Source organism: Mytilus californianus, unplaced genomic scaffold (genome assembly GCF_021869535.1).
Source record: "Mytilus californianus isolate M0D057914Y unplaced genomic scaffold, xbMytCali1.0.p SCAF_5, whole genome shotgun sequence".
Classification (NCBI taxonomy): domain Eukaryota; kingdom Metazoa; phylum Mollusca; class Bivalvia; order Mytilida; family Mytilidae; genus Mytilus; species Mytilus californianus.
Genome location: NW_026262701.1, coordinates 96,753,034 through 96,777,521, shown reverse-complemented (window position 1 = coordinate 96,777,521; position 24,488 = coordinate 96,753,034). Strand labels below are relative to the sequence as shown.

The following is a 24,488-nucleotide window of genomic DNA, read 5'->3' as shown; positions in this document are numbered from 1 at the left end:
TCCTAATTGTTCGCTGGCTAATTGTTCGCTACAATTGTTCGCTAGCTTGAGTCAAGTCTGATGGGCCGCTGTTTGAGATCGTCAGACAATTTTATCTAAATTTTAATGATAAACTTTCTAGAAAGTCAGCTTGAGTTATTTACGTCGTTGATCTTATTTTTGTTAGAAACTTGTGCATATTGTCATCGTTGTTTTGTATAAATTTTTATATTCTGTAAAAGCTCACTACTATGCCGAATTTTAATAAGTGTTCTGTCAAAAATTGATGACGTTTGATTTTATTTGATATGTTTTGGTTATTAGTAATACCCGTTTTTACCTGACTGGTCACGAATGGGCATGCGCGGAATAGGTAAACCGGAAATCAAGACATTTGTAATCAAAGAATGAAAATAATGTAAAACTTCAGAACTATTTAGGAATTTCACGGAGAGAAATGGAGATTATAGTACTTTTCATCAGTTTCGTTACATGTGGTAATGCATTAATTAAGATATAGTATTTTAAAACAATTTACAGTTCAACTGTCAGATTAAAATGGTGTTGGAGAAATGCGGAAATGAAATGAATCATGTTTGTAAACACACATCAGAATATTATATTGTAATGGTCAATGATTGTGAATGCTTCTTTGATAATTTTATTTGGGTGTTAATTAATCCCTTTTGGGATTCTGTGTCTTGAAGATATATTTTCAAATATTATACGGATTTTGAAAAGCAAAGTGTTATCAATTTTTACCGGTACCTCGAATCACCGAATAACACCGTTATTAGCCAAATAACACTTGTAAACACCGAATAACACTTGAAATTTTAATATTAGCACATATTGGTGACATTTAAACATTGATAATTAAATAATATTGTATTATAAGTGTATTTTTTAACTTAAAAATGATTTATAGAAAGCAGGTAAGTTCATAAAGATCGCATTAAATATTAGTGTGTACATCCAACATGGCGACCAAGGAAAACACAATGGGAAGAATAAAAGAATGATTGCATATGCATACAAAGGGAAAAGCTATAAAAATAAAATATTAAATAATGTACTGTATATACAGAGTATTGTCCAATAATTGTTTTTCAGTAAGGTTTCGAAAAGTTAACAAGTACATCAAAGCCATGCAATTACTCCAATCACCAATTAGTTTTCTTAACGATTTACTCAATATTGAATGAAACGTAATTAAGAATTTTCACCTATTTAATTTAAATTTAATCAAAAAATTAATTCTACTTGATTGTTTTATAATAAAAACAAAGCAGCTGAATGGATGATTCGTATGTGTGTATTTTCTCAAAAAGAAATTAAAGTTCCCAATTATCAAAATATTTATTACCTTACAATTCTATCATATCATGCATATTGTTAATTAGATTGTTTACTGACACGTGCCCATTACATAATTAATCATTAAATGATAATGAAATTATATTACGGTATGGATACTCTGCATTAAACAGGCTTGTGACTGTCTTGGTATACCAAGGCTGCATTACCAAAACCAATAATAATAATTAAGAAAAAAGAACACAAATAAATATTTACAACTATATACAATATATGTACTTCCTAACTATATCTTCTGTAAAAGTGTAATAAGCTTTATTGTTTCACAAAGAATTTTTGATTATTTAAAATAATAAAATTTTTCTGCAGAAAATAAAAATAAAAAAAAATTATTTAAACTTATTTGATATGAGTTTTTTTCTGTTTAATAAAATACTTTTTTTTTGCAAAATTCAAAAGACATTCGATGTTAAAAAATTGACCGACTTCCTCAAAGCTACTAAGAAGGCACGGTAGCCTTCTTCAGTGAAATGTATCCCGTCGCGAGCTTCGTATTCCGTCCGATAAACATTAGTTGGCTTGAAATAATGTACAAAATGATTTTCAAGAGCAATGCTTTTCATCATTTTGTTCACTATCTCTCGGCGAACTGTATGCTCATCGGGAGTGCAATACCAAGGCCCAGACCGCTTCATAACAGACATGAATACTACTGATACTCCTCTCGAAAGACAAGCATAAATGAAAGTATTCATGTTTGTTTTGAAGGCAGCCTTTTCAAAAGAATATCTGTCACAATCATTGCTACCTATTTGGCAAATAATACCCATTTCCTTATATTGCGTTACTTTCTATACATCAGAAATTTATATAGAAATATCTTACTAAAAAGCACTAATTATACCACACGTAGTAAGCCCAGAGAAGTGAAACCTATTACAAAATCAGAGAGCCGACTTCTACAAACATACGGTCAGGTCATGCCCGATCCCATTAATCCTGGCTCAGTCCCAAGCGTAAGAGATGAAGTAGCAACTGGCATTCTCCGTAGGTACCATCCAGTTGTTTTAGAAGAGTTGTATCCCGCCAAGCAAGTGGGCCGTTTATTCCGAACCATTTTGTGCCACTTTTAAATAAACAACCTGATGCGTTGTGCAGGATATCTTAGTAGTTTTAATTTTTCACAATAAAATTCTAAATAAATTGTTTTCGCGGACTATAACAGATAAGCCTGTGCCTTGTGCAGGATATCTTATTAGTTTTAAAAGGGCTTGGTTACTCTCCATTTTTAAATTAAAAAACATAATATTATTTTTTTAATAACTATAAAAACAAAAATTATTATTGTAAACAGTTAAATATTCCATATTTTTTTAAAAGGGGAGGCGCCCACCCTCACATTGTTCATTGCCTTGACGTGGCGTGAGGGCTCTACTTTGGTGGTCTAAAATGAACACGTTGAGGGATTGTATGCAATCATTCTTTTATTCTTCCCATTGTGTTTTCCTTGGTCGCCATGTTGGATGTACACACTAATATTTAATGCGATCTTTATGAACTTACCTGCTTTCTATAAATCATTTTTAAGTTATAAAATACACTTATAATACAATATTATTTAATTATCAATGTTTAAATGTCACCAATATGCGCTAATATTAAAATTTCAAGTGTTATTCGGTGATTACAAGTGTTATTTGGCTAATAACGGTGTTATTTGGTGATTCGTGTTACCCCAATTTTTACCTGCTTCAGGTGTACAGAATCAATTTTTACCTGCTTCAGGTGTACAGAATCAATTTCTTACCTGCTTTAGGTGAACTTTATGGTACAGTACATAAGCATAGAAGGCACTGGTTTAAGGGGAGGGAGTTGTTAAAAAATTCCTGAATAGAGTTGATAAGGCTTGGAAATGGATTCTTAGGGCTGCCAAATCAGAAAATTACTACTGACACAGAATCCTAAAAGCATTATATAATTTGGGTGCAAAACTATTGACGAATCACATTTTGTCATATAGCACATGATCAACGCTAATGCACAACATTGTCTGTATGGACTTCATCCAAATTGTGGACTTGTAGATGTTGCATTTAATTGGGAAATCTGTAATAAAACATAATTGTTAATTGCCTTTCCAAAAAAAAACAGTAAAAAAAATAGCTCGTTGTGTAGTTAAGTTGACTACATATTCTATTTCTCCTAACTAACATATTTTTAATACAATTGATCTAAATTTTGCTATGATCTACAATATATACATGTAACTATTAACTGTAACATTTACTATGTCTACAACATATACATGTACTATTAACTGTACATTTACTATGTCTACAACATATACATGTACTATTAACTGTACATTTACTATGTCTACAACATATACATGTACTATTAACTGTAACATTTACTATGTCTACAACATATACATGTACTAAGTCTATTAACTGTACATTTACTATGTCTACAACATATACATGTACTATTAACTGTATATTCACTATGTCTACAAAATATACATGTACTATTAACTATACATTTACTATGTCTACAACATATACATATACTATTAACTACATTTACTATGTCTACAACATATACATGTACTATTAACTGTACATTTACTATGATGATCAAAATTGAATTATATTTTACAGCATTTGCAATTGACCCAAATGTTACGATTATTGATGAAGCTCCAAAAATGGTGATTGGTGTAAGTGGGAGGAAGGAAATGATAGCTACAAAAGACAAAGATATCTTCATGACATGTGTAGTACACAATAAACCAGCTGATAAAAAGGTAAATATCTCTGCTGCCTTAAACTTAAGGGAAATATCTCTGATGTCTGAAAACAAAAAGTAAATTTCTGTGTCATCTAGAAACAAAAGGTAAGAATTCTTGTATGATTTTAATATCTACAAATAATTGAATGTGATTTGTCATTTTTTTCACATAATAGACCATGTTGCAGAATGGCTTTTGAAAGCCTATGTAAACACCACATATATGTTGTGAAAACAGGACTGATGACTCACAAACTTTACTTAAAAGTCCTTCAGACATTTACATGTATTTAGTTTGTGAGTTTAACAACTCCAGTTTACACATCAATAACTGCTAAACTCATATGTGTAATTCTATACTACATGTACTAATCTCTGCCTTCTAAAAAGCAAAAATGAAAAAAGGGAAATATGTATGCCATCTAAAGACAAATGTAAATATCATTGACATTTTAATACAACCCAAAAAGTATTTACTTCTGCCGTCCAAAAGCAAAATGTGAATATGACTGACATCGAAAAAAGGGTATACATGTATTTGTAAAATTTAAAAAAAAACACTGCTGTTAAAAAAAATGTACATATCTCTTCCATCTAAAAGCAAACAAAAAAGGTATATTTCTCTACTGTCTAAAATAAAATATCTATGCCATGTAAAAACAAAGATAAACAAAAAAGTAAAAAAAAAAAGGTTCTCACAAAGGATAATCAACATCATACCCTGCAATCATGGTAAAAAAAATTTATGAAAAGTTGGGCAAAGTGTTACAGACACAAGAAAGACTGATGTATTCAAATGTAATAACTCTCTTGTAATTATTTCACTTGTAGGTTGAATGGAGAGCTATAGCTCCAGACAATACAAATATTGAAATCTCAGAAGATCAAGATTCAAAAGATGCATATAGATATCAGATTGATCAACCTTCTGCTATTTCATGGAGGGTCAAAATCCAGAACATACAGATTGCTGATGAAATGAGATATATATGCCAAGTAGAAATTGGTCACCAAAAATATGCAACGGAGGAAAGATATATTAGAGTTACAGGTATAGTGTTCTGAAATATGCAATATTTCTATAATTCTGTCTGTCTATACCAGGGTTAGCAAAAACCTAGGTTTTATGAGTATTGCCCAGCATAGTGGGAAATACTTAAAAATACTGGGTTTTACAGAGTAATAATGGGTAATATGAAATACTGACCTGAATTTTATAGAGGATTCAATAATCAATCATTAATGCAATACATTAAAGATATTTACAGAAACAAAACATAGTATTTTAATTTATAGCATGTATAGGTTCACTTGTTTGAGACTCTTATTATAAAGTGTATAAATCTGAGAAAGTATTGTTCTAGCAACTCTTAGAGAAGTGTAAATGAAGACACATTAGACAAATGTGAAAAGCTTTTCTCAATAACAATCTTAAAAATCTATTTATTCGACATTCTGTCTAGATTGGTCAAAATGTTTGTATAAAGCCAAAGAATTCAATTTTGATTTTTTATACGACCAGTTGTATAATGTTATGACGTTGTCAGCATGGTTGTCCTAAGACATTTGGTTTTCAAGGTTCAATACCATAAAAGGAAGGTTGAAATTGATTTTGGGGGTTATTGTCCTACCTGTTAAGGAATTGGGGGCCAAAAACAAGCATTTTTCTTGTTTCAAGACAATAACTTGTGTATAAGTGTATGGATCTCTATGAAAATTAATCACAAGGTTCCATACCTCAAAAGGAAGGTTGGGATTGCTTTTGGGGGTCATGGCCCAAACCGATTAGGAATTAAGGACCAAATAGGGGCAAAAATAATAGGATTTTCTGGTTTCTGGACAATAACTTGAGTATAAATAAAAAAATAAGAAGCTGTGGTATGATTGCCAATGAGACAACTCTCCACAAGAGACAAAATGACACAGACATTAACAACTGGGCCTACTTCGATTCGTCCAACTTGGGTTACTCGAGTTAAATTTTTAGGTATGATTGCGCATGCGTCAAGAGCGTATCAATCGAATCAAAAACTCTGGTGGAGAGTTACTCGAGATCCATTGTTTACCTTAACAACATGGATGAATTTACGATACTAAACCATATTTTTAGTGATGATGAACAAATGATGGCAATTCAGTATATAATTGATTCTAACCAAATCTTAATACAATTATTGACAACTTTGTTGCCCAGGGACCATGTCCCACGTATACAAAAATGTGCCGAGGAGACTGTACCAAGATTTTCCATGAATTTTGGAAAGATTTCAGAAGCAGTTTCCGCATCGATCGAACTACTTTTGAAATTGTGCTTCAAATGGTCGCACCCCTCTTGCAATCTGACCAAGTTGGTGGCAAAGAATAGATCGCTGTGGACAAGCAGTTGATGGGGTTTATTTGGTATATGTCCAACCTTGGGCAAGAGAGCATGAGAGAGACGTCCAATTTATTTGGAATGTCGATTTCAACAATCCGCGCTACCATTTTGCTAGTGAGTTGCCACTCCAATAATGCATATCGAAATGTAAGGGACTTTTGATAGGGGGTCCCCATTTCTGAGCCGGGGGTTAATTTTTTCCAAGAAGGTTTAGAGGGAGGTCATTTTAAAGTAACTTTTTTACACAGAAATAATACAAATTGTCAGCGACTATCTGGGGCGGGATATGTGTTTTTATTTCTTTTCTTTTTCTTTTCTTTTTGTTTGGTTTTTTTTCGGAAAGGGGACAAAGGGGGTCCTAATAAGAGCAAAACATTGAACTGATTTTGACAATAACAGTTAACAGCTAAAAAAAATATTCACAATAGCCGATAACAATGAATATAAAACGCCCAGAACACAAGAACAGTAAACGTCACCTTGTCCCCCCTCTGAAAAGTATATCGGCGGTACACGTGTATATTTTAAGGAATATTTACAATTGATGGACATTGATGTAATACAATAGATATATATATTGTGGTGTTTTAATGTGACTATTGTAATTGAACACTTAAACTTCTATTTTGTAACCTAAAATGGCTAAAATCGGGCCGTTTAAATCGTAAAAAATATATTTTCGAAAAGCACTCACGTCTCTTCCGTCGCCATCTTGCCGTTTATCTCAACTTGCCGATTAAACCTGGTCAGGGGCAGGATTGATATCGAGTTAACTCGAGGGTTGTAAAATGATAAAACTCGGGTACTTCGATTGCAACTCTAGAAACTCGGGTTACCCGAGTTGGACGAATCGAAGTAGGCCCTGAAGGTAATCGTACAGCCTTCAACAATGAGTAAAACCCATACCGTATACATGTAGTCAGCTATAAAAGGCCCCAAAATGACAAATGTAAAAACAATTCAAATGAGAAAACTAACGGCCTGGTTTATGTACAAAATAATGAACGAAAAACAAATATGATATACAGCAACAAATGACAACCACTGAATTACAGGCTTATTACTTTGACCTATAATTGTTTACTTTTTACAAATTGTGACTTGGATGGAGAGTTGTCTCATTGGCACTCATACCACATCTTCTTATTTCTTATTATAAGTCTATGGATCTCTATTAATACTAAAGTATAAATTGCTTATTTCTTGACCAATTTCAATGGGGTTTAAGTTAAAGTCTGGAATTCTTGGGGTTCTTTAATATGCTGAATCTAACCATGTTTTTGGATTTTGGGCCCCATTTTTAAATTGGTCCACATTGAGGTCCAAAGGGTCCAAAATTTGTTAGATTTCAAACAAAATTAAATTCTCAGGGTTCTTTGAGATGCTGAATCTGTGTATTTAATTTTTTGATTGTGGGTCTGGTTTTCAAATTGTCTCACATTATTTTAGGTCCTAAGTGTCCAAAATTAAACTTGGTTTGATTTTAACAAAAAATGAATTCTTGGGGTTCTATGATATGCTGAATCTAACCATGTATTTATATTTTTGATTTTGGGTCCGGTTTTCAAATTGGTCCACATTAAGGTCGAAAGTGTCCAAAATTAAACTTAGTGTTGATTCTTAACAAAAATTGAATTTTTGGGGTTCTGTGATATGCTGAATCTAACCATGTATTCAGATTTTGAATTTTGGGCTCCAATAATATCAAATTGGTAGAAATTGAAAGTAGATTCATAGTTTTAGAAATTATGTATGAATATAGGTTGAAATTAACTGTTCATTATTAGATATTTTGAAAAATAAAGGTAAGTTTTATAGATTTTTAAAGACATTGTATTAATGATGAATGATATTTTGGAAATTGTTTTATTTTCATTTTTTTGGTAAATATTTTGACGAACTTCGTGGTAGGTTTGTTTTTTATTCTGTATAAATTAATTTGCAGAATGTTATATACCGTACGGTTAACTCTCATTGTCTCCAACTCGGTTGACTCGAAATTGTGGATGAGTCGAAGTTTTTCCCATTGTCCCAAATTTTGTTCTATATAAATATATGCATTTCAACTCCTGAATTGTGATGAGTCGCAATTTTGATTGACTTGAACCAAATTTACTATCCCAAGGTTAACAAAAGCATTCAAATTGCATTTTTTATCTCACACTAATACACATATGTCAAAACATGACCTCGGATATTAAAATGGATTGGAGAGTTCACCTGACAATACACTGTAATTAAATTTTCAGTCACTGACCGCTGTATTGATTTATAACATTCTTTTTCCATAAGTGTTTACCTAAGATTTTCTTTGATCAACATGGTAAATAATTAGTGATGCATTGTTATAGTTTATGAAAATTATTTAAAATGTTTGAAAAACAGACCGTAATCATACATTTATGAGCATGGTTGGGCATAAAGTAGAGATTAAGACTTAGGGATCAACTCAAAACTACTCAATCCACTTCTTTAATCTTTTTGTTCTTTATCTTGCAGAAAAAGATTGAAATAAAAGAAATCTAAATTTTACTAAAATCTCTGGTATACAAGAATGAATAATTTTGTCAACTTTGAATCACGCTAAGATATTGGACCATAATAGGTAAAATTCCAATTTCAAATTTTTCAGTTCTTTGGCCACATTCATTCTGTGTTTCAGAAACCTATGCTGTGTCAAATATTTAATCACAATCCAAATTTAGAGCTGTATCAAGCTCGAATGTAGTGTCCATACTTGCCCCAACTGTTCAGGGTTTGACCTCTGCGGTCGTATCAAGCTGGACCCAGCAAAGCAATTTTTATTTAGATATATATAACAATTATATAAAAATTAACAATTATATGTAAGGAAAATTACTTTTAAAAATTTTTTGTCCATTGCTAAAATCGTTTTCTAAGCAGTATATATAAAATATGTACATCACTAATTAATAAGTAATTATTCAAATTATAAAACAGATTTGTTCATATAACAATATCAACCTTTTCATTTCTATAAATGTTCATAACATGTCCCATAGGGTGATTATTTAGCAATATGATTGTATAACAATTAAAATTTACAATTCACTTAAACACTGTAATGAAATGTATGTTTTGAAAAGTTTGGATTATTGAAACAAAGCTTTGAAATTAACAAGGTATCCTAAAATGTGCAAAACTTGTATTCTGCCTACATAGAATTATTGGAGAAAAGGAAGAAATTGAATTTTCAATCCTCTAGAAATGACTCTCAATGGTTATCTGTATAAAATGTATATATTTAGCTATAATACTATGAAACTACAGCAAGTCTTTACTATTCTGTGTAAAAATAAGCTAAAAAAATCGTATTGCCCAGTATTACCCATTTGTGGAAGTATTTTCCCAGCCCGGGAAAGCTCGGGGTTTCCCAACCGGTTTACCTGACCAGGTAATACTTTGCCAACCCTGGTCTATGCATGTACTATTTTAAGCTGACTTGTCCTAATTGTAAACTTTTTTTAAATCTTCTCCTTTGAAACTACTGGACCAAACTTAACCTGAATGTTCCTAAGGTTATCCAGTTAAATAATTGTATCCAGGGATTTGATGCATCATCAATGGCTGTTGTTGCTGAAATATAGAACAAAGGGGTTAAAATGCCTGTTTTGGCTTATATGTTTTAAACTAAAGCAGTTATAGCAAAACTTACTGGATAAAAAGATAAACAGGTCACTGGTCAGGGTCCATCTCCCATGGAATTTTCAGAAGAATCAGACAATCAATTTTGGAGTTATTGCCCCTGAAAAGTAAATTTTTAGCAAATTTCAGTTTTTGGCTTATATCCCAAAAACTCAAACAGAGCAAAACTGACAACAGGTTTAATTTCAATTAAAAACAGAGCTTTTTGCTGTCATCTGGAATACCAACTTTTCTGTTGATATTATCATTATCTTTAACTATAAATACTGATCAAACATAAATTTTAAATCTATTAGAGAAGTCATACTGCACCGTTTTACCTTTCACTGATAGACATATCTTTAGATCCATAATTAACTTTCTTGATTAATGATGAAAAAAATGAGATATGTTATATAATTCTTTGTTTCTGTTTTTCATTGGTCTTTTATATTATCATAAGAAATCATATAACCTCATCTTTCTGTTTTCTACTTGCAGAAAAACCTCAGATTATGGACTTACTGACCAGCAGTAACCAGCTGGTAGAAGAAGGAGATCCAGTCCAGCTTACCTGTAACTGTACAGGATGGCCAAGGCCAAATGTTAAATGGTCAAAAGTTGCTGGTGGGTTGCTGCCAAGTGGAGGACAAGAGTATGCTGTAAGGCATTATCATGTTAACATGCTCCGATATTTGCAGTTTGATTGCATAATTAAATGCATATATAAATAGAATAAGGAAGTTCTCATTTGTTGGTTTTCTAAGCACAAAAACTTGTTGCAGGAAGAAAGTTAAAAGGTCAACTAATTATAGATGATCATTTTGTATAAAGGCATGCATTTCCATAAGTGCTTACATGTATGTGTAAAGTGGATACAAGGCTTAGACATATATATACTACTAGTCTTGTATGGCTACCACCTCAAAGAAGATAGGATCAAGCCACTTTTTTCATTCCTTGAATTTTAATTAGCTAATCTCATTAGACATAATCATGATTCGTCTGTCGGATGTTAGTATTTTATTTATTGTTGTAGTAAAAATAGTCTGCAAAAAGATCGCTATCTTTTATTTTTCTTAATTATATGAATTATTCTGCATATTCAGTTTGTTATATCAAAAGAAATATTTAAAAAACAAGGATTTGCCTGCACAATATAACCATTTTGAACCCCTGTTTGGGACTTGTATTTGATGAATTACTACTATAAAAGAGAGGCAAAAGTTACCAAAGGGATATTTATACTCATAAATTGAAAACAAAATGACAATGCCATGGCAAAAAACGAAAACCGATGAAATGACAAATGACAGTACACAAAACACAACAGAGAAAACTAAAGACTGCGCAACACACACACCACCAAAAACCAAGAGTGATCTCAGGTGCTCCGGAAGGGTAAGCAGATCCTGCTATACATGGTGCACCCGTCTTGTTAAAACTGCCAAAATGGCCTCATTTCGAAAGCTTGTCATTTGTATTGAGTTATGAGCCAAATACTTACCAAGAAAGGTAATTTGGTACAATGTGTCGCATAAAAAAACTGTTTATCTGGCTATAATATCTTTTTCTGTAAGATTGTGAATCATGTTTTTTTTTGCAAAAAAGTATCTGAAAATTTGCCATTATAGGTCTGATATGTCAATGTCTACATGTTTATGACATCAAGACATAACATTTCTGCACTGAAGTGTCCAAATTATATAGTCCTATTCATTTATTAATAGAATATGATTGAAAGGATTGAAGAATTTTACTATTTTTGCAATTTCAGGGCCTAGATAATGGTGTTTAACAAACCCTCCTCTTTGTTAGAAATTTTAATCTACTTTTCTTGCAACATGGTTAGCAAAGCTGTAGGAATTAATTTCCATTTCTGTATGTTGAATTTTAGTACTGCATTGAGTATATTGGACTGTTACTCTGATAGCTTGAAGAAGTTATATTTTGTATTTCATCATTTAAGAAATGAATTTATTTGCAGGGATACACATTAAATCTTGGTACTTCTCGACCAGACCACAGAGGTTACTACAAGTGTACCTGTCAGAACATGGTTGGGAAAGACACCAGGATTGTATACTTGGGGGTTGTATGTAAGTAAACAATGAATTAAATAAAATCTGTGGAAACCTCATTGTAAATATACACTTGTATGTATTTAGCTTCAGAATGGTAGTTGTACAGTAGACTCTGGCAAATAGGATACCCAAAATGTCAGCAAAAAATATATTGGATAATGGGATATTTTATCAGCTGGTTATGTAATGCTCATATTTTTGTTTTTATACGACCGCAAAAATTAAAAAATTTTTGGTCGTATATTGGTATGACGTTGGCGTCGTCGTCCGAAGACACATTGGTTTTCGCACTCTAACTTTAGTTTAAGTGAATGGATCTCCATGAAATTTTACCATAAGGTTCAATACCACGAAAGGAAGGTTGGGATTGATTTTGGGGGTTATGGTACCAACAGTTAAGGAATTAGGGGCCAAAAAGGGGCCAAAAATAAGCATTTTTGTAACTTTCAGACAATAACTTGTGTGTAAGTGTATAGATCTTTCTGACATTGTACCACAAGGTTCCATATCACAAAGGGAAGGCTGTAATTGATTTTGGGGGTAATTGCCTCAAAATTTTAGGAATTAGGGGCCAAAAAAGGGGCAAAAAACAAGCATTTTTCTAGTTTCATGACAATAACTTGTGTGTAAGTGTATGGATCTCTCTGAAATTGTACTGCAAGGTACCATACCACAAAGGGAAGGCTGGGATTGAGTTTGGGGGTGATGAATCATAAGGGGGTTCAAAAAATTTGGGGGGGGATTTTTTTTTTTTCTTTTTTTCCTTTTTTTTTTTCTTTTAAAATTTTCCATTTTAAGTTGGTTATTTCTGGTTTATATTTAAAAGCAAATAATAATGATATGGTAGGAGATACACACCAAACAGGATGTGTAAATTTTTATATAATAAGTATTGTGCAATAGCAAGAAATTTTCAATTGCACAGTATTGCACAATAGCAAGAAATCTTCAATTGCATAGTATTGCGCAATAGCAAGAAATATCCAATAGCACAATATTGCACAATAGCAAGAAATTGTCAATTGTACAGTATTGCGCAATAGCAAGAAATATTCAATTGCACAGTATTGTGCAAAAGAAGATACTTCTTATAAATTGCTTATTTCTTGATCAATTTCAATGGGGTTTTATTCTTGATTCTTGGGGTTCTTTAATATGCTGAATATAACCGTGTATTAAGTTTTTGGATTTTGGGCCCCGTTTTTAAATTGGTCCACATTGAGGTCCAAAAGGGTCCAAAATTTAACTTTGTTTGATTTCATCAAAAATTGAATTATTGTGGTTCTTTGATATGCCGAATCTAACCGTGTATTTAGATTCTTAATTTTTGGTTCCGTTTTCAAATTGGTCTACTTCAAGGTCCAAAGGGTCCAAAATTAAACTTAGTTTGATTTTAACAAAAATTGAATTTTTAGTGTTCTTTGATATGCTGAATCTAAACATGTATTTAGATTTTTGATTATGGGCCCAGTTTTCAAGTTGGTCCAAATCGGGGTCCAAAATTAAACTTTGTTTGATTTCAACAAAAATTGAATATATGGGGTTCTTTGATATGCTGAATCTAACCATGTATTTAGATTTTTGGGCCCCGTTATCAACTTTGTCCACATTGAGGTCAAAAGGGTCCAAAATTAAACTTTGTTTGATTTCATCAAAAATTGAATTCTTCGGGTTCTTTGAAATGCTGAATCTAACCATGTATTTAGATTTTGGATATTGGACCATAATAGGTGAATGTCCAATTTAAAATTTTTAAGTTCTTAGACCACATTCATTCTGTGTCAGAAACCTATGCTGTGTCAAATATTTAATCACAATCCAAATTCAGAGCTGTATCAAGCTTGAATGTTGTGTCCATACTTGCCCCAACTGTTCAGGGTTCGACCTCTGCGGTCGTATCAAGCTGCGCCCTGCGGAGCATTTTATTCAGTTTTAAAATCCTATAATTATTAAAATAAATCAAATGTCCTGAAATATTTATGTGAATAAATATCTACCATCTTTATTTGTTTTAATACGAAGTAATATCCATATTTACATTTGTATGTGGTAAAATCACAGGTAAGCCAATTGGGCTATAAATAGATTATAGCATGTTCTGTTTTTAAACTGAATTCGAATATTTCTTTGAATAATCAAATTTATTTGAATATCAATGAAGATAATCATAATTAATAAAATATAATTGCATCAAGTTAAAGTTTTCTGAAGACTGTTAATGTTTTGGTCATGGTTCTAGAGGCTTCATTACATTTTGTAAACAAAAGAAAATGGCATCCATGACATGTGGTCAAACCTACACATGTTACAAAATTATATCTGACAAAAGTCAGATTTCTTTTGCCAAAAGGGATTTATATGTATATTGCAATAAATTTTTCAGAAGGAGGTACATTCAGTCTAAATTATATTTCTGATTCAGTGAGCACTTACAGTTTTATCAAAATAATCCCAACGTATTTCTAGATCTTGTACCGTATATTTTATAAATAAATTCAAACCATTTGAATTTTAAGGGCATATAATTCACATTATAAAGGAATACAATGAATGATAGACAACACTTTATTAAGAAATAGTTCCTTTTATTAATTAAAAACAAAATTTTCTTGTCTGCAAGATTGTAATTGCGAAACTTCCGTGTCCATTTCCTGTCAGAAAAACATGGAAAATATCTGATTGTGCATAGTTTTGAACAAAATTTCTTGAATATTCTTATCCTATTTGCCGATATATTCTTTTATCCGATATTCGATTATACAATAAAATTAACATTAAACGTATAGAGAAGAGTTTGGTGTTTTGAAATAATATTACAATAGCCGATATATTCGTTTAGCCAATATCCAATTAGGTGGAGTCTACTGTATCATGAATTAATTCTGTGGCATGAAAATGATAGATATTCCATACATTACCAGTATATTAGGAAACTTCATCACTGTGTTTGGGAAACTGAAGTTATAAAAAGTGGAATATACTAACAAAAATATCTAATCTAGGAAAAAATACAGAATTTTCTGTGTCAAATGTTTGACTTGAAATAGTTGAAAAATGTTATACATTAGACAACTTATTGTTAACTTTTCAGCTAGGCTATATTTACAAATAGATTAAACATTTTGAATTAAGAGAAAAACTTAAGTATTTTTATCTTTACTTAGTACAGATTATTTAAATATAGAATATAAGTCAAATAGAACCAATTTACTGGACATAAATGTGACATAATTTGTAAAAAAATACATAACCTTTCTTGAAACTTAAAAAACTTTTAAAAAAACTACGATGGCATATCACAGGAAACATGTAATGTAAAATTTCCATTGACAACACACTACTTTATATTTATAGTCAAACCAACAATTCAGGTTGGACAAATGGAACCAGCTCAAGCCTATGGGTACCAGAAAACATTGGAATGTGTTATAGAAGCTTATCCAGTGCCATCAGAAGATCAGATCACATGGACTCATGAAAATATCCCTGTTCCATCCAGGTAAATGGGAAACAATATTCTGCTCAGTTTGTGTGGTTAACAGACATCTTTTACACCTAAGTGTTTAAATTTACAACCAAACTGCTCTAAATATAAAAATAAGAAGATGTGGTATGATTGCCAATGAGACAACTCTCCACGAGAGACCAAATGACACAGAAATTAACAACTATAGGTCACTGTACGGCCTTCAACAATGAGCAATACCCATACTGCATAGATGGCTTTTAATTATCCTGACTTATTATTATACAAAAAATTTAGAATTATCTAAAATACATAGTTTTAAGGAGCACAACGAGTATAATATAAGTAAGAAGTAAATTTTAATGTAAAGTTATAAGGCAAAATACACTGTTCTTAATATTTAAGTTATTTTGTTATATTTTTCAGTGCTAAAATAAAGTACATAGAAGGAGCCATGAATCGAGTCACCACCAAGCTAACAATAAGAGGTGTAGATCCAAATGCTCTTGGTCTTTACACATGTCAAGCCAGTAACAATAAGGGATCAACACAGGCAAATATAAATTTGAAATGTAAGTAACCATGGCAACTGACCTTCAATTTTATATATTGACAAAATTTTTTAAAAAGTTCAGAACAAAGAGCAGAAAGTTTTTTGCATCATGGTGCTTCAAATGTTTGGAAATAACATGCAAATAATGTGCTACTTGTTTTTTGGAGTTTTATTTTTCAGATAGATCACCACTTTGTTCAGTAGAATGAGTAAATCTGTGCCATCACTTGGCATCCATTGCTGTCAAACTAGGGTGTGAACTTTTTTTATAATCTCTACTAAAACTACTTGACCAATTTCAACTAAACTTGGACATAATGATCCTTGGGGAATGTAGTATAAAGTTTGTGTTTTTTTTCCCCTGCCAGTCAACCAACATGGCTGCCATGGCATAAAATAGAACAAAAGGGTAGAATTTATTAATTTCCTAACATCTTGAATCCAATATAGGTAGAAAAAATTCCTATAAAGGCAAAAAAGCTCAAGATAAATCTTCTTCCCATTTCAGCACAAAATAATCAGGTTACCTCTTATGGTAGTTGTCCTTACAAATGAGGATCCCTGTTTTGCCTATGATCTCGAAATCTATTATAGATAGGTAGAAACTATAATCATCAAAAACGTTCAGCAATACCTGATCTACAAAAATTCCAATACAAGGGAAACCATTGGATGACAACTTATTGGAGTTAATTGCCTTTAAATGATGACTATTTTTACTAATTTAGAGTATTTGCTTATTTATCTTGAAAACTTTAATACATAGGTATAAAACTATAAACAACAATAAGGTGGCCGAGTGGTCTAAGTACTGTATCACTAGCTTGTCAAAACTGAGGTTGTGAGTTCCAATCCTGCATGGTGTGCTTGACTCCAATCTTTATCGACTAGGTTTGTCAGTTTTCCTACCGAAGGTCCTGGTTCTTTGGCTTCCTCCAACAATAACAAATAGCACAACAGTGCTGAAAGTGGTTGCTTAAACAACAATCAATCATCTTAACAACAATAATGATCAGCAATGCAAGATCTACCAATAATGCCAAAATGAATGGAACCATGGATAATAAACACCTTAAAGGACTAATTGTTCTGTAATGATGGTTTATGACTTATTGTCCTGTAATGATGGTTTATGACTAATTGTCCTGTAATGATGGTTTATGACTAATTGTCCTGTAATGATGGTTTATGACAAATTGTCCTGTAATGATTGTTTATGACCTATTGTCCTGTAATGATGGTTTATGATCAATTGTCCTGTAATGATGGTTTATGACTTATTGTCCTGTAATGATGGTTTATGACCAATTGTCCTGTAATGATGGTTTATGACTTATTGTCCTGTAATGATGGTTTATGACCAATTGTCCTGTAATGATGGTTTATGACTAATTGTCCTGTAATGATGGTTTATGACCAATTGTCCTGTAATGATGGTTTATGACCAATTGTCCTGTAATGATGGGTTATGACCAATTGTCCTGTAATGATGGTTTATGACCTATTGTCCTGTAATGGTGGTTTATGACCAATTGTCCTGTAATGATGGTTTATGACTAATTGTCCTGTAATGATGGTTTATGATCAATTGTCCTATAATTATGGTTTATGACCAATTGTCCTGTAATGATGGTTTATGACTTATTGTCCTGTAATGATGGTTTATGACCAATTGTCCTGTAATGATGGTTTATAACTAATTCTCCTGTAATGATGGTTTATGACTAATTGTCCTGTAATGATGGTTTATGACCAATTGTTCTGTAATGATGGTTTATGACTTATTGTCCTTTAATGATGGTTTATGACCAATTGTGCTGTAATGATGTTTTATGACCAATTGTCCTGTAATGATGGTTTATGACTAATTGTCCTGTAATGATGGTTTATGACCAATTGTCCTGTGATGATGGTTTATGACCAATTGTGCTGTAATGATGTTTTATGACTAATTGTCCTGTAATGATGGTTTATGACTAATTCTACTGTAATGATGGTTTATGACTAATTCTCCTGTAATGATAGTTTATGACTAATTTTCAAGATTTTACCAATTATCTATAAAACTATTATAGATAGGTCGAATATTTTAGCAACATAAATAATCATCAATACCAGATATATGTTAGCAAGGTTTCAGTTTCAAGCTCTTAGGAGCCTTTTGTGTCTGAATTTTGTCACTATAGGTTTTTTCTTGCTATTTTGGGGACTTATGGTTGCAAAAAGTTTATTTAAGCCCTGTTTATAGTAGGATATTTTGGTTGATAGCCTAAGACCATTCAGTTTTAGCTTTGAATTTGAAACTTCTGTGTAACTTTTTGGTAAATAAGGATTAAGAGTCAATTTAACTGCAAACAAGATATGAAAATAAGTTTAATGCTACTGCAAATGAAATGTAAATTTTATGTTCCAAAATTTTGTCAACAATTTTATACGGTAAATAATCTGCCCCAGGCCAGTATACTATCCTACACTCCATCTCCAAATATCTTTTATAGATGTTCTTCCAATTGAATTTGATGCTTTTCGAAGTCGCTAGTAACAACAAACTACGGCCATTTTGCATCTCCTCATACAGCATTATAATTATAAAAATGCTTTCACCTTTATACATATGAACAATTTTAAAACTAGCAGGTATGATTTTGTGTTGCATATAGAAGACAGTCTGACTAGACTGTACAAGTGTGGTCAAAGACAGTCTGACTAGACTGTATAAGTGTGGTCAAAGACAGTCTGACTAGACTGTACAAGTGTGGTCAAAGACAGTCTGACTAGACTGTACAAGTGTGGTCAAAGACAGTCTTACTAGACTGTACACGTTTGGTCAAAGACAGTCTGACTTGACTTTATAAGTGTGGTCAAAGACAGTCTGACTAGACTGTACAAGTGTGGTCAAAGACAGTCTGACTAGACTGTACTAGTGTGGCCAAGAAGATACTGTCAATCTGAATAAAGATGGCTAAGTTACTGCATTTAATTTCAGACAGTTAAAAAAAACATTTAGCAGACTTAAAAATTTCATCAAATGTTTTTTTTTTAAAGCATACTACATTGTATATGTATTTAAGTGTTTTTAAGAATTTGTAACATAAAAACAAAATACCATTTTGACTCATTTGATTTCAGACTTGGCTTAATAAGGATAGTTATGAACTTATGTTGTGTTTTACATAATAAATGATATATGTTGATAACAATTTTAACATAATGATGATTTTATTATTTGTAGATTCTAGCCAGCCAACACCAGATATAACTGGAGAAATTATAAGAAGTGGTGCCTCACTCATCTCTATCAGCATAACAACGCTACTGATGTTTGTCACAGTCGGACTTCTTCATACATGTAAATTCTAGCATCATAGCATGTCTTCATACATGTAAATTGTAACCTCAAAGAAATCATTGTCTATTCATATGTATATTTGAACTCGTCATAAACAGAACCCTGAGATCTTCATAAATATACAACCGTCAGCTGTCAGATTTATACTGCACTAAAATCTAGATGTGTTAATCCTGGATCATTTAACTTATTATTCATCAGAGCGATTTCTGAAATTTGAACTGATATTTGAAATACACTTTACATACAAGGAACTTAAATGATTTTGAGAACTGAAAAATAAATTTCTTACTTTCGAAAGAATTCATTCTACCATATTATAGCACTTGTCAAAATGAGACACTTTTTATGAAGATATAAGGAAAATAAACATATTTTAAATTGAAATATTTGAATAATTTAATTCTAAGATGACTAAAGTTGAAAAATATAAAAGTTATATATTGGACGTGGTGTGTTATTTGACTTAACAAAGTTGTAGAATTAACGTATGTGGTTGTGACAAGTTGTGACATTTTGTTTTCAAATGTTAAGATTAGCATAATCTCAGTTAACCTGAAGGCAATAATTGTTGTTATTGTTAAGTCTATTTATATCATATTTGTAAATTTAAAACATATAGTACCAAATATGCAGTTCTGTTAATAGGTATAAATAATGTATAAATGGGAGGTCATATGTATTCACTTTTCAAACATTAAGGCAATTTATGATAGAATTTTATTTTAAATATTTGTATGAAGTGTCTAGATTTCTTAAAGTACCTACAAATGCATTTAATACAATATAAATTACTGTAGTTATATCATAGTGTCAACAAATCAAAACTTTTTGTATCACATTGCTGCTTTAACTATTTGAGTGTGTTTAAAGTACAAGTTACCTTGTTATAGTTAGATGGGCCATGAATTCAGCATTAGATTTATTTACTACATGTTGTACATTTAGTAATGATTGTTGTTATTAACCAATCAAATCAGAGAAGACATAATAAGAGGAATCCTATAGGAGCAGCTTGACCTTGGTTTTTTTTTCAGTTTCTGTGCTAGCCACCAAATTAAACATGTTTCATCTTACAAATTTTCAATCTTAATTTAAATATTCAAACTACACACTCAAATTACTTTATATCTGTAAAAATTGCAAAACTGACATTTTTCACCGGTTGTTTCAAAAATTTTGAAGACATTCCATTTTTATCATTGTATATATGTAAATATCATCACTATATTTGTATAAAATGTGTATATTTGGATGCAACTTTTTACATATCATCAATATCTGTCATAGTTTTTCTTTATAGTTCATATATTGATTATTATCTACCTTCACAAAATTTCAGGGAATAACCAAAACTACAAGCCTTAATTTAAAATTTAAAATATATTGAGTAAAACCTTGATACACTGTGAGTGAGGATTGTTTTCTACGAAAATTTTCGATTTTTTGGGCTTTTTTGAGAGTTTACGATGTTAAAGTTTTATAATTTTATTTACTTTTTTCGCTTATATATAAACTAAACCCATTTTAAGCTTGACATGTATGTTGAACATATATTTAATGTTTTTTTTTGATATATTAATTTTTGTACATTACAAATTCTTGATGGTGATAGAAAAAATCTTCCAGCCTTGTATAGTGTGAAATAAAAGATAAACAACTGGGATTTTATGAAATCATAGGAATATACTTGGATTTTCATTGTAAATTACATTGTGTGTTCTATGACACTTTAGCAGGTACATATCAGTAGATTTTTTTTTTGGGGAATTTCTCGCTGCATTGAAGACCTGTTGGTGACCTTCTGCTGTTGTCTGTTCTATGGTCGGTTTGTTTGTCTCCTTGACACATTCCCCATTTCCATTCTCAATTTTATTGTCATACATTCCACATAATTATATATAATGTATAACATAGATTTTAATTGTGTATTTTTATATGGAACTTTTTGTACATATTTTATTTTTTATCATATAAATGTTATTGTTTGGATATGAAATACAAATTTTAAGGGCAAAGTGCTATTACAAATTTAAATTTTCTTACAAAATCTAGAGGTGAAAAAAAACATCAAAGATGTTTTAGAAAAATAGAAAACATTATTATATACAGTAAAAAAACAATCTAAATGGAAATAAATTACTACATAAATCAATCGTTTTTATTATCAATTTTCTTGTAAGTTGTTGATTCCCTGTACTTGTTACAGAAGCTTTTAAAAAATTGTTAGCTTCTATGAGGGTGGTAATGGGGGTACCTTTATGACGAATAACGGTAAAAATTCTTGCCAGATGACGTTAACGGTAATTTTTGATGCATGACGATAAAATGTACACTTTCTTTTAGACGATAAAAAAATCGGCTGATTTTGACGAATCACGTTAAATTTTTTCCAAAAATGACGGTAACGATAATTATTTGAAACCTCTGATGAATCACGATTAGGATATTTTGACGAATCACGGTAAAATTTAAACCAATTTGAAGCTAACGGTAGCCGAAAATGACCGTTTGACGCCTGACGGTAAAGTGCATTACTACCCTCTTCTATAGGTGAAATGGTTTGATCCATGTTACTCCATCTTGAATTTACCTGAAAGGAGTTCTTTCTGAGGAGTTTTAATTTGATAAGATTAGTAAGCAGTTTTAAATGTTCATGTGACAATTAAAAAAACCCAGAATAGACTACTTGGCAAAAATTTGGTTTGTAGATGAATGCATTACCTTTGATTTGTGTTTTATTCTATTTGTTTTTAATATCTGAAGATATTTTTAATTTGATTCGAACATTTTATTGAATTTTCATATTTCCAGACACAATTATATATGAAATGTATTTTACATTTAATTTGATAATAAATAATATAGATGTAAGTTTGTTGTTTTATTTTTATATCTGGATGATAATTATAGTGCCACTTGACAAAATCTTTTTTGATTTTAACATAAATGAACCATAAAAATATAAGTCATGTTCAGTTTTGAAGGCAACAACCTTTCAAGATTTACGGTAATCAATTATTTGAAAAATGGATTTTTTCTTGATGATAACTAGTTTACCACTTGACAGAACATATACAAATTTTAACATAATGCAGCATTGCTAAACTACAGTTGAAGTGTAATGTTAATGGATTTGTCATTAACTGATCAAGAGTTGTGCCCCTTAGCTTATATAACAAGAGTGCACACCCTGAAATGTCTTGCTTGCTTTACTTATTATTGAATTTATGTTGAAAGTCTGTAATATGAAGGTTTTACTACAAGTATCACCTAAACTTAACATTATCAATGATCCATTGAAATGAGGTCAAGGTCAGATGAACCATTCCAGACTGACCTGTGCACCTACAATCCTTTCCCACACCTTAGTAGCAATATACCAACTTCACCTGCATATGGGATATACTTTTCCCCAACTCATCATTATTCAAGAGCTTGCAGCTGCTACCCAGACTTTATAAAACGTCACCAGTGTCTGAGCAGAAAGTTGTTGAACCAGGGTTATGTTAAAGAACATCTCTTCCTTTTTCTAAAAAAGAGCATCGGAAGATACCAAGACCTTGTTGATAAATATTCTGTATCAAGTTCACAAATAATATATGATGATCTTGAAGTATAGATTCTAGGTACTGACGTCATTTATCATCTTAATTACTAGGGATGTCAACTAGTACTCGAGTATCGCTCGGTAGTACAGAGTATCGAATACCAAAATGATATTAGTCTAATTGGTTTCCTGTTAGAATGTTGTTGCCTTTTTAAAGAACAAAATATTTTTATTAAAGCGCCTCCTTGGAAATTAAATATGAACCAAAATTATTCAAAATTAAAAATTGTTTCGAATGTTTGCATTTTATTGTCATTTAAAATTCCATCGAACAGAGGTAGGCTATGAACAAGAGTACCTTTCCAAGGCTTACACTTTTAGCTAATCGTGTCTTAGTCATTCCACCACCTCTGTACTGTCAGAGCAAATATTTTCATCAGCAGGACTGTTAGTTACGTAACAAAGTTGACAAGATAATATTTCTAAATAAAAACAAATTCGTTGCACCCTTTGTTGATCATTAAATGTGTTTCTTTATGATTCCCAAATACTGTTGTTTGAGTAATCATTTTTCTACAGATGTTTATTAATTAATTGATTAGACAAATATAGTTCACCTTTTGCTTATAGTATCTGATAAACTGACAAAACCATGAAAACTTATCATTCACCGATGAACCATGAAACATGAAAATAAGGTCAATGTCACTTTTTGAAAGCTGCGAGAAGTTCCGATAAGATCATTCCATACACAAAATATAGTGCCCATATTGCTTATAGAATCTGAGAAATAGACCAAAACACAAGAGTGCACATGCTGAAATGTCTCGCCTATTATATTGACCATTGATTTTATGTTGATAGTCCTACATATAAAGTTTTACTACAAGTATCACATTAACATTTATGATCCAAGAAAATGAGGTCAAGGTCAAATAAAACCTGCCAGACTGACATGTACATTGTAAAATATTTCCATACACAAAATATAGTTGACCTACTGCATACAGTATTAGAAAAACAGACCAAAACACAAAAACTTAACATTGACAACTGAACCATGAAAATGAGGTCAAGGTCATTTGACACCTGCCAGTTGGACATGTACACCTTACAATCATTACATAAATCAAATATAGTAGACCTATTGCTTATAGTATCTGAGATATGGACTTGACCACGAAAACTTAACCATGTTCACTGATCCATGAAATGAGGTCGAGGTAAAGTGAAAACTGTCTGACAGACATGAGGACCTTGCAAGGTACGCACATACCAAATATAGTTATCCTATTACTCATAAGAGAGAAATTAACATTACAAAAAATCTTACCTTTTTTTCAAGTAGTCACTGAACCATGAAAATGAGGTCAAGGAC

At 31.4% G+C, this 24,488-nt stretch overlaps 1 protein-coding gene across 1 annotated transcript; it reads left to right on the top strand.

Annotated features, from left to right (window-relative positions):
• The first annotated feature begins 324 nt into the window (after positions 1-324).
• Positions 325-22,434, top strand: LOC127700308 (protein amalgam-like). The gene is made up of 8 exons (XM_052203722.1): positions 325-476; positions 3,957-4,102; positions 4,918-5,137; positions 10,610-10,770; positions 12,096-12,207; positions 15,547-15,691; positions 16,085-16,230; positions 19,444-22,434. The coding sequence occupies exons 1-8, from the start codon at positions 437-439 to the stop codon at positions 19,569-19,571; spliced, it is 1,098 nt and encodes a 365-aa protein (XP_052059682.1). The 5' UTR covers positions 325-436; the 3' UTR covers positions 19,572-22,434.
• Positions 22,435-24,488: the final 2,054 nt, after the last annotated feature.